The 11,876-nt window shown below is 38.1% G+C and overlaps 1 protein-coding gene across 2 annotated transcripts; it reads right to left on the bottom strand.

The window, feature by feature from the left end:
- Positions 1–1,347: 1,347 nt before the first annotated feature.
- anln2 (anillin, actin binding protein 2) lies at positions 1,348–11,836 on the bottom strand. Of its 2 annotated transcripts, none has more exons than XM_084124854.1 (23): positions 11,759–11,836; positions 11,254–11,319; positions 10,891–11,064; positions 10,132–10,218; positions 9,843–10,015; positions 9,638–9,730; positions 9,045–9,174; positions 8,523–8,968; positions 8,141–8,235; positions 7,618–7,747; positions 7,356–7,491; positions 7,094–7,258; positions 6,868–6,994; positions 6,717–6,765; positions 6,518–6,583; positions 6,402–6,434; positions 6,140–6,161; positions 5,947–6,056; positions 5,619–5,672; positions 4,975–5,061; positions 3,511–3,618; positions 3,295–3,431; positions 1,348–2,694 (listed from the first exon to the last, which is right to left on the bottom strand). In XM_084124854.1, the coding sequence occupies exons 2-23, from the start codon at positions 11,309–11,311 to the stop codon at positions 2,532–2,534; spliced, it is 2,643 nt and encodes an 880-aa protein (XP_083980980.1). In that variant the 5' UTR covers positions 11,312–11,319; positions 11,759–11,836; the 3' UTR covers positions 1,348–2,531. The 2 variants fall into 2 exon arrangements, with proteins under 2 accessions (XP_083980980.1, XP_083980981.1); XM_084124855.1 differs by having other exon boundaries at positions 1,367–2,694; positions 8,141–8,232.
- Positions 11,837–11,876: the final 40 nt, after the last annotated feature.

Genomic DNA, 11,876 nt, shown 5'->3' with positions numbered 1-11,876 from the left:
GACAGATGATGGCATGTTTAAAAACATGAAGCAAACATTGGTGCAGAAGTCATATGCAGCCATTGCATGGACAATTCAGTTACAGCTTCAACAAACTACATCCATGATTGTCATAGAAGTGACAAAAAATGTGACAAAAAATATTTGACAAAATAAAAAATATATATGTTCTAATATAATAAAATGCAGACTGTTTGCAGTGTATTGATGCCTCAAGCCTAGGGGCAAACAAATAGACAAAAGTCTATGTCATCATGGAAAAATTAGACCATGAGAATTGTTTTTTTGCTCTGACAGCAGTGCATCTGGTGAATTTGCTGGCAAGACTTTATAAAACTGTTCCATAATTAATATGAAACAATGCAGGAGCAGCACAAAATTAACTCTGCAGTTACTTACTACCATGAACTACTGTAGAAAGGTGGCAAACAGATGATTTGTGTTATTGACTTTTAGCTAATCAGTTACTGAATCGTATGTACATACTGGAGAACAACTAATGACTGACTGTTTAAACTTTAAAATAATTACTAATTAGCTACTTTACACAAAAGTAACCTCTTAAATGTAATGTTGATAGCTAGACTTTGCAGTCATTCAGTAGCACATCATGTCACCATGATGTGGTTTTCTTTAAAAATAATCATACGGTTTAGGACAAAACTTGGAACTCAAGCAACCCAATAAGGATGAAGCCTACGGACTTAAAGAACTCATAAGCCAACTTAGAACAATCACCTGGCAGTACATTACAAGCTAACTTGCCTCACAGAATTATATGGAAGTGTGTGTCCTACATATGGTTTCTTCAGGATTTCTCTTCTGATTATTACCAGTAAGCATCTATCTGGATCAGTATTTAAACCTGATCCTGCTAACCCATTAGTAATGACTCAAGTTTTGCCATTCAATTCTGAAAAATAAAAAAATAAAAATAAAAAAAAAGTACTATTATCTGATCTGGCATTCAGATTCAGAAATAACAACACTTGAGTAATTTAAGATGAGTTGGCAATATTTTCTTAATAAAATGCTAGTATTTTCTAGATTATGTAAAATAATACAGAAAATACTAGTTCCTTTGGAAACACTTAAAGCATAGGAAGAAATTTAACATTTACTTAAATACAGGGATAAACTAGATTAGAGAAAGAGAGAAATCTCAACTACAACAGGAGTTTTTAGTTAGGACATGATTTAGGACAAATACAAAGTGCTCATATTTATATTAAGTAAAATGGCTTGTAATGATGTTCTGCCAGGCAATGTAGAGATCTGTTTAAAAAAAAAAATCCTACACATTATATATCAAACCAAAAAATAAGATCTGCCACCAAGTTTAAGCTTAAAAGAAAAACAAACACTTAAGGCTTTAACAGCCATTTTTATTTTTACAGTACCTTTACCAGTATATTTCATATAGTATTATATAGTTTAACAGCAACTGCATATGAGACCCTTGGCAAAAACACATATGGGACATACATGGCACAGAAACATTTCCTAACAGTCCATAGAGTGGCAACTCTTCATTCTCAAGACATTCAGAAGATTCAAATAAACCTCAAAAAGGTCACAAGGTCATACCTTGCTCTCCCCCCCTACAAGCATGGTAAATTATAATACGGCATTTTCAGACAGATAGCTCTGTAGTGTTATTCTTACACTTGCACATTCCAGATTTGAACCCAAGAACCCCATATGACCATCAGATTAGAGTATAAACTCAGTTGCTTAGTTTATGTACACCTCATTTAATATAATGCATGGCCAGGTACTCCCAAAATCATTTTTGAAGTATACATCTGGCAATGTTTTTCAAAATCAAGTCATATGGAGGTATACTATGAAACTGTCCACCCAGAAAAATCATAAGCTATACGATTCACGACCTACTTCATATATTGTACATTCAAATAAAAACTATTCTCCCTTCTAGATGAAGACTGCAGTATGACAGTCATATAAATTGTTCCCAGAGTAAATGAAAAAGCAAAATCATAAAAAGCTTTAGTCAAAGGCAGACAAGAAGTGCTTTCCAACTAATGCTGTAAACATAACTATATTGTTTAGTGTAATTAAGGACACCCTCAAACATAAGCATAACCCGGAACAGATTATTGCATTAAAATGTAAAATTTTCATTCAATAATGGGCAATAAGGCAGGAGATAAATAAACATTCAAATAGGCACTTAAGAGACTTACCTCATTCCTATAAACTGGAACTGCTACTACATGGCTTACCTGAAAATTGATGGCAATGGTAAATCTATCTATCCTTACAGAATCTATAAGAAGTAATGATAGATCAGAAATCTTCAAAAATATGCCACTATTCTGTACACATATAATAAAGCAGTAGAACACGCATATGTAGATTATCATACACTATTACGTAAAACAGTCCTGTTTGGCTGCCCCCGAGTTTATTCTCAGAAGCTCTTCATGTATTTTTTTAGTGCCACATACGATCTTCTCAGATATCTCCTTTCTTAGTGTTACATGGTGAGGTTTCACATTTGTGTTGCGTTACAGAATGCTCTCACGAGAGGTCCCAGTGTTAGAGGATGTGCTGGCCCGGTTATCGTTGGAAACAGGCTTCCTGTTCCAGGTAAGAAAGTCCAGTAAGGTTTGATTTAGTTTCTCCATCCAGTCAGACCTCTCCTCTCGTGTGTCTGCTGAAAACCAGCACCTGCACAACAAAAGATAATTTACATACAATTTAAATTCAAAACTCTAGTGTAAACTGATAAAGAAATATTACAGGACTGAATGCAGAAATGTGAAGCTCATTTGAACAACCCCCTTTTCTAGATGAGGAACTTCTGGTTTTGTGTGATTATCTTTTTTGAAGCTCTACAAACATGACCACTAGAATCATCAATGTCATTATATGGAATAGTTGAGTGTGACATTTCTCCTTTGTGGAAGAAGTTTAATTTCTGGCTGAACTATTGCTTCAAAAGTGGTACTTCGCTGGCAAAATGGCCTTTCAATAAAACTGGGCTGCCTATGCATTGGAAAGGCGATTTTTTATTTTAATTTTAATTGGTGCTACCTGACTAGAGAAAACAAAGAAAAAAGGATGTTATCTTCCCTTTTACCAAATAACTTCTATAAAAACTTCCACACCCATAATGCACTGGGCATGTTGTCATTCAAGGCCACTCCCACCAGTCTGCTATGAATACATTCTCTGTCCAGCTATCATAGAGAAAGAGTAAACGTTGTTCATTTACATATACTATAGAGATTGTAATAATACAAAGCAGGTTGAAAGGGGATGCATTACTTCTTCAAGGTCTGGGTGTCTTCTTGCTGAAGGGTGTTAGTCTCTACTAACTCAAAGGTGTGCGGCCGTGCACAGCACTCTCGCTCCACAGGCCTGACACTGCAGAAGCCAAAGAGAGAGAGACTGCCATCTGCTGGCTGGGAGAAGAGACGATAAAAAGACATTAATGAGTAGAAAGGACGCGCATTACATACAAACATAGCTGCACAAACCCACCTTGTCGCCCATCTCATTAGGGTGGTTCCAGTAAAGCAGGTGTCCTCCTTCCAGAATGAAGTAGAACCTCTGCCAGGCTCCAAAGCCACTCACATCCTCAAACATGGTCTACAAGTGGAAAAAGAAAATAATAACGGCATAAATTTCACAGCACATTTCCTACACACACAGATCATAAACATAACAAAATAACAAATATAATGGTCCAACACAGATGAAATTAATAATTCAATCACAAAATGAAGTACTGATGTATAGGGGAGGAACACTGCTTTCTTAAAGCCCTTTCACACCACAAGCGTAACGAAAAAGCGAATAGTTCGCGTCAAAACCATTCACATCAGCCGCAACGCGAATTTGCGATGTCTGTGACGTTCAACTTCAGAGCTTCAACATTCCAAAACTTTCGCGCCGACAGCTGAGAAAACATGGACACTTCATCATCATCATCCAGTGAAGACAAGCCTTTTCATTTTATTTAAAAGACAGAAAATAAGGTTTTGGGTGCACCCAATCTTAAAGAACAGAAAGTCTGAAGGGGAGTATGCTAATGTCCACTTTTGGTTTCCTTTTCCTCTCTCCTTTTTCTCACATAGGTGTCCCTGAGGTTTTTCCAGGTTTTTTGCGTCTTCAACTAAACACAGTGCGTTTTATAATGTCAATACACATTACATGTAACACACAAAGTAACAAGTTACAATCATTTGACTAGAAACTGTAGATATCACACAAAGAATGTTTAGTATACTAAAAGCAGCCCTAAATAGTCTCACTACATTTTGTTACATTTTCAAAGTAAACACGGTCTCTGTCTCTATCTTTGACAATAACTGTTAGCTTTCTATCCTAAATGTAGTTTAGTCTTCTAGCCTACACAGCACATACGACGACTAAAACTAACACACAACATACTCACAGTCGTGATAACAGAGTTGGTTGGCAATGCTACGCCACACATTGTCTTTCAAATCGTTGTCCTTGTAGTATGTGATTGGCTGAAGCCTTTTCTGTCGCCGCAAGTAAAAAAAAAAAAAAAAAAAAAATCGACATCGAAGCGGAAAAAATAAAAGTCGTTTTTTCGCCGCAGCGTATTCGCATTCGGTGTGGAAGCACTCATACTGTAAAGAAGAACTTTACGGTACTTCATCAGGAAAAGGTCTGGCTATGCAGACTACTGCTTTCTGAGACCAGCTGCAGTTATTCTATGCAACACATGGAATATTATTGTCTCCAAAGGCGTCTTTCATTTAAAAACTTGCATTCATCTGACTATGAAGATAAACTGCTCACTTCTTAAACTGCTCACATTTCACATATCTGCTTTAGTAAATATGTATTGCCAACTGTATTATCACATTATTGCTTTTATACAAATGAACTGAGGGAGTACCAATATGTTAAGTGCAATAAAACCAGCCAACTGAGTTATCAGTCAGGTTCTGGGACACATTTACACCAACCCACCAAAAAGCTCTGATGCTGGACATTGGAGTGGCCCTCACTGTGCAGCCGCAGATAGATGTGGCCCTCTAGAGGAGAGAGGAAGGGAACCTACACAAAATAACAAATAGGTTAGTCACGACACAGGAAAAAGAAAACAACAGATGGGCTTTTTGTACTGGCTAACCACATTAAAGTGCAGCTTTAAGATCATTTTTATCTTTTAACTATAACATTCAAAGAACATTAATTTGAATTAATTTAAAAACACAATTATACTAATTCTAATGAATAACAGTTCGCTTACAACTGGGACATCACTATGGCTTACAAACAAGTTTTGCTCAACCCATTTAGCCAGTGATACTTTTTACAACAGGGCACAGCTAGAAAAATAAAGATTTAATTTTCCAGGACTTGAAAATAAAATTCCCTGATATCTCAGTAATAAAACACAGAACATTCAAAGAGGGAATATATTCTGGGATATTAGTTTAATTTATCCCAAAGCAAACAAAATAACTGTTGACCATTGCACAGGGCAGGACATTCACTAATAGCAAACAGATGAATAAAATGCCCAGCATTTTACTCTGTCACACACAAACACAGAAAATGTGCAATGCCCGCTAAACCAGAAGCAGAGACTAAGGTGGAGACAGTGACACCTTTTCCAGAAACTCATCTCCAAGGAGTCGCCTGATTTTGCCTTCAAATTTCATCTAAGTGGAGAGAAACAGGAGAGATGGACAGAGACCCAGTTACATCACCACAACTCCCACCACAGTGCAAACACAAGACAAAACCTCAATACACCGTTCAACTATTGATGTCCTAGTTAATGCCCGAAGTGAAGATCCACAATTAACAGTGTAAAAGTGTATAAAATATTTATTATTGTAAGTGATACAAGTGCCTAAAAAAAGTGACAACAACACACAAACACTTCCTCTCCTTTTTCTCTCTAATGGGACCCCAGTTTAGCAGTATCAATACCTTGTCCAGAGGAAACTTGCTCTGTCCCAATGAATTCAAGGTGATCTTGTGAGAGCCCACTAATGTAAAGTTACTAGAGCGTTGGGTACTCAGACCAGGCAGAGTAGCAGCTATAATGGACAGAAGAGAAATATCAATATCTGATACCACCAATAAACCACTGATTAAATGAGGAACTTAGTTAAATACTTACACGTCACACTCTGGTTAGATTTCTAGGAAAACAAAAATAGACATTTGGATGAGCTGAGGTTGTCTATCATTCAACCATTTTTCATTGATTAATTTTCTCCCAATTTAAACACACATTGCACCTCATTCATGATACACAAGCGGAATTATTTTCTGAATTGTGTGTGAAAGGATTCTTATGGATTGTTACATTATAACAATTACAGAAAGTACAGAAATTTGTTTAGTTCATGTTTCATGAAATGTAGAGAGAAGATGCATACCGTGATGCTGTGGAGAATCTTCTTGGGTGTCACCTAGAAACACAAACATTTCTGTTGCAGCTGTGCATTGACAAAAGTAATAAAAGCTCTCTCAATATGTGCGAAAGTGTACATACCCTTGACTTTGTTGAGCTGCGAAACTGCTGAGCATTAACACTGCTGGTATTACTCGGAGTACTGGACTATAAAACAGATAATTACACAATAAAACCTGATTACGAACTAGTTTGAGGAAAAATAATTGTTTGCGAGAGGGCTATTTCCCTTTGAATTAATGAAAACGAATGTTTCTGGTCGTATATGAGCTGTACCTACCAAACTGTAAACCTCAACATCAATCTCAAAACTGGAGCGAATGTCTTGTCTGTGGAAGCAAACATTAAAACCAGGGTAAATTACTACTGTTATATTTAAAAGAATCTATTTAAAGAAGCAGAAGAGCATTTTATGTAGTGTATGGACTCACAGTGTGATGGACGTCGGGAAGGAGATGGTGTCTCCATTTTGGGCATCAGCAGCTGTAGCCAAAGGTGTCGCGACAATGTTACATGGGCCATAACGGATCAAAACGAAGAAGTAGTGCGTTGGACGGCCTTTATAGAGACAACAGTCATAACAAATTGTATGTAAACACTGACCTTGGGCAATCAAGATTTAACTGCTTCCAATAATAAATATGCATTAACACTCACCTGTGCGAGCAGAGCACACAAACTCTACCTTGAGGGGCAGCTGGATGCTGCTGATGCTGACAGTGCCCCTGCAGGGCTGAAGAGTTGCATTCTGGGACTCTGGTTCTCCAGACTCACCCTCTCTCAACCTGCTGACCTCTGCCAGTAAAGCTGCTCGCTTCTCACCTTCATTACGGGGACGGATTAGTGCCAAATCAGAGCATGAAGCGTATGTGATTTGCAGAAGGTTCAAGCTTTTTCACTAGGGTTCTACTATACTTACTGGAGACAAGCAAAAGTTTCTCAGCCTCAGCCTCCTGCTGGGAACCCTTCCCGTGTTCCTCGTCACTGCAGCAGCTCAGAGCTTGCAGAGTCTGTGTGATGATTGTCTGCAACTTGGCTGCCTCCTCATTTAAAGCCTTAAATGGACCAAATGCAATATCCTGCATCAACTTCTGCATGCATGAAGTCTCTTAAAATACCCCAGAATAAGTCTCTCTACAGGTAGACAAATTAATTCAATATCTATAGACCCATTTTCAAACCTTAATTCTCTCCTTGATGTTGATGGGCTTTTTTGAGCGGGTCTTCTCTTGAACCTGCTTCTGAACTCCAGGGGTCAAGCTCTGAGTAGAGGGAGGGTGGACCTTCCTCTGTAAGCGGTAGGCGTCAATGCTGTCAATTATAGGTAAAACAACAGTCAATCATAATGACCTTTGCGTGTAATTTAAAAGGGTAAATACCAGTGGCTGAACATAATCTAGAGTGCTGAGTGGCTCATGATGATATAATACTGTTATGTACTATTGTTTAAAAGTTTGGGGTCAGTAATATATTTTCATTGCACCTTTTAAAAAAAAAATGGAGCCTTGGTGAGCATAAGAGACCTTTTTCAAAAACATCTTACAAACCTAAACTTATTAACGGTAGTGTATATTATTATAATAGAAAAACTGGCTGATTTATCAGTCTATCTCTAGTAGGCATCATGCATTACAATTTCTAAATACCAAGATGGTTAAACACAGAAAATGACAATAAGGTTCTTCTTTTTCAAGTGAGGCACACCTGTATAAAGGTTGAACATTTTCAGCAGGACTATCTGTTATTTCTTCAGGGGAGGGTGGTTGGACTGATGGCTCAGACACAGTGATTCCAATCTTCTGTAGGGAAAAAAAAAGGTCTTGTTAACCATAATCGATTACATTATCACACTCTAACTGAAAGTTGTGTGTATCTGTATATTTGAATTTCTCATCTACAAAAGGAAAAGATGCAAAACATTGCCTGGGATTTAATTTCATATGAAAAGTGGCATAATTATGCTACAAGGCATATTGTTGTAGGGTTTCATAGGCTACAAAATATACAGCCATATTAATGCAATTTCTCCCATTCACTGGCTGCCAGTACAAAATCATTTAAAATAACTGAAACCAGGCCAGTATACCAGTGGTGTGACAACAGCCTCCACAGATTTGCTGAGAGGAGAGAGGATACAGCTGGGTGGCAGGGTTAGAAAGTCGTCTTCAGCACCCATGGGGGCGATCTCCTGTTTCCCCTCCATTTCTTCTTCACCATGGTCAACAGACCGGACCTCCTTCTCATCATCCATTGCAGAACTGGCATCAGGAGTTTCTACACTGTCTTCACACATCTCACTGTGATCAAGAGGCTCTTTGTTTAAGGTGACTGTGACTGGTTCTGCTTTGTCTTCCATTTCAACTGTGTCTGGTTCTGTTTTGTCTTCCTTTTCAGTCTGTAATGAATTGCTCTCATCTTTCTCCACCTCCTCTTCCTTATTTGCATCTTCACATTTATCTTCCCTTTCTGCATGCTGTAGGACGTCCTCAAACATCTTGTCAATAAGGGCGGAGTTGCTCAAAGCCGCAGATTCTGTTAAAGAAGTATATGTGGTAATTATGGCAAATAATTTACATTAGATCCAACAGATTTCAGGAAGTACATTTACCTGTTGAGGTGTAAAGTTCTTCATTGGGGAAACGGATGTCCACAGTACATGGAAATGTGGTGTTCAGACTTCCATCAAATACCTTACTGTCACCTTCACAGGAGCTGAATTCAGTTCCCTTTAGCTCTTCCTGCAGAACAAATAAAAGGCAGTGAATAAAAGCTGAAACAAGGTTAAGCCCTACCTTCACAAACAAAACGGTGCGCAAGTGTGAAACAGTGCAAAACACTGTTATTCCCAAGTGAGTCTGTGCAAACAAATCACTTTGACCCAGCGACCATAAGCAAATACAGGAGGATGAATATCAAAATCAAGGGTGAGGAAAACCACAAAAAAAGAGAAAACAACCCAAATAGGAGCTGAAAAATCAAATACACTTCAACGAATTGTCTCAAATACATGCTCACACTCCCGGGCTGTAATGGAGGCCACTGGAGTTTTCGAGTTTTCCTGTAAACCCAGGGAGAGGATGTAGATGGAGATGCCCTCTGGGAAAATGGACATCATATACTTTTGATCTAAACTTCTAAATGCCCTAGAACCAGACAAGATTCCACAAGGAGCACAAAAACATCACAACCTGATTGGCTCACCTCAGCGAGGGAAGAGTCAGACAAACTCCTCTTCAACCACATGTTGTCTGCCACTGGCTGAACCTTCAACAAGCGCAACTCATCCTCGCGTGCCTGCACAAGAGACAGTTGGTCTTAGTAACAATACAAATCCTGCTCTTAAGAGATTTGTTTCTGATGGATTGAATAGTCAGAAAAAAAGGTCAGGTGGGTGGGACAGATCTACCTGGCGGATACGGGAAGCCTCTTTACTGCTGGGTGTCACTGCAGCATTCAGCTGCTGTTGGATGCCATGCACAAAGCTGGAGAGACTGCGTGTGCAGGGGGTGGAGCGACCAGGGCTGTTCAGAGGCGTAGGAGCTTTGAAGCGCTGCTGGCGAGAGCTAAACTCTCCTTCACCTTTCATAAAAATACACATTCAGAAAGCTGGCCACAATTAAAGAACATCTTTGACATAATACATGATGCAGTAAATAAAGAAGCATAGTGAAGCCTGTGTGTAAGAAAATACTCACCAATGTGACAGACCGCCGAGGTCATGCCACCGATGAAACTCTCAGACCCGGGGTCAGACAGGCAGCGCTGGACTAACCCAGTCCCACCTGACCAAACAGAAAAAGGAAAATTCATTACAAAACCTGATTAAAAACATATCGACAGCACTAAGTTATAAACATATTGAGGCAATAAAATGAGCATGCATTATTAAAATATTATAAAAATAATAATAAATAAAAAAAACATTTAGAGCTATGCAGTTCTAAAGTGTTGGATTTTATTTAATAGGCTTGCTATTATAGAAAGCAATAACTAACATATCTACATGTTCAATGACAACAAAAATTATTTTTCATTCCTTTTATGTGCCTAAAAATCAACAAGACCATTTCGATTAAACATCTTTCAATAACCAGAGAGGCTGGTTATAATGAGCATCACAGAAATACAAAATTCTGCAGAGAAAATTGTGTGTACATTCCCAAATTTATAAAAGAGGAGAGTGTCTGAACAGTAACAATATAGACACAAATAACAGAAATGTAAAAAGCAAAACTTATCTTACTCTCAGGAAACATGGTGCACCAGTTTTACTTACATAAATCTACATAAGCCGTATAAAACAAAATAAATTTCTCTCAAGCAAAATGATTTTGGAATGTAATGGAAAATCAACTTGCAAGTTAAAAGACCTGAAACCTGCTAAAAATTGTTTAAAATTTCATATATTTCAGTTGGCAGAGTGACTTTGCAAAAGGATCAATCTGAATTCTTGCCATCTCGTCTCTGGCTGAGTTGCTGGACCCTGGAGCGGATGGAGGATATGGCTGGAGTGTCTGGTTTCACCTCTAGCTCTGCCAATCTCAAGCGTGTCCTGGCAGGGGATTTTGTGGGGTCCAGGTTCTCATCTCCCCCTGCCAACCGCCTTTTCTTCAACACATTTTCAAGTTCTGAAAAAAAATTATGTAGCCTAATGGTTAAACTGACAGTGTCACATATAATATGTGTATATAGCCAAAGCTCAAGCTGCTGTATCTTTTCAACAATTAACAAATTAATACACTCATAAATGCTGTGTCTAGGTAGGCACTAGCACACTGGTTTGTGTGTATAAAGCCTGAAGGAGGTGAGAGTCTTACCACTACAAGTTGAAGGATTTTCCTCCAGTGGATCTCTCTGTCTCTTTTGATTTTCCATCTTTTCACCTGACAGTTTAAAAACAACTTCAAGTTCAACGAAATTAAGTTTAATTTAGACTTTACAACATATTCAAGTAAAAGAGACTGTCCAGTCTTAAATCAGCTGCATCTGAGATTAACGTTACATGAATGATAGGCTATATGAAATTCGATATATTTAGAAGTGTTACTTTGTTTACATAGTAACTTACAGTAGAACGATTTATAGTTTCACTTCAAATCTTCAAATTACGGATTAATCTAAACGGTAGAAAATACGTGTTTTTCATAAATCGAGTTTACGAGGCCAATGCGCTGCTAGCAAGCAATCATTGTTGAACATTGTTGAAAATACGAAATCCAAAATGGTTGGAGTCGTAAAGAGTGAAAAACTATGGTATGCGTTTAAATATATTAAGTCATTTTTGTCAGTTTTATCGTTAAAATATATTTGTCTTAGTCTTACCTGAGTAAAAGAACCGTGTCAGAGTTGGTGGAGTTTTCAAACGTCTGTCTGTCTGTCAGCTGAGCTCCAGCGTTTGAATTTCCGCGGGCGGTACGCGCATGCGCAGAACATCGGCTCA

Source organism: Abramis brama (genome assembly GCF_963993115.1).
Source record: "Abramis brama genome assembly, chromosome: 9".
NCBI classification, from domain to species: domain Eukaryota; kingdom Metazoa; phylum Chordata; class Actinopteri; order Cypriniformes; family Leuciscidae; genus Abramis; species Abramis brama.
This window is presented reverse-complemented; position numbering and strand designations above follow the sequence as displayed.

Coding starts and splice junctions, on each gene's coding strand:
- anln2 (XM_084124854.1), bottom strand. CDS start 11,311: ATGGAAAATCAAAAGAGACAGAGAGATCCACTGGAGGAAAATCCTTCA. Junction 10,016..10,131: donor CTCGGCGGTCTGTCACATTG/GTGAGTATTTTC, acceptor TTTTTATGAAAG/GTGAAGGAGAGTTTAGCTCT. Junction 3,432..3,510: donor CTAATGAGATGGGCGACAAG/GTGGGTTTGTGC, acceptor CTCTTCTCCCAG/CCAGCAGATGGCAGTCTCTC.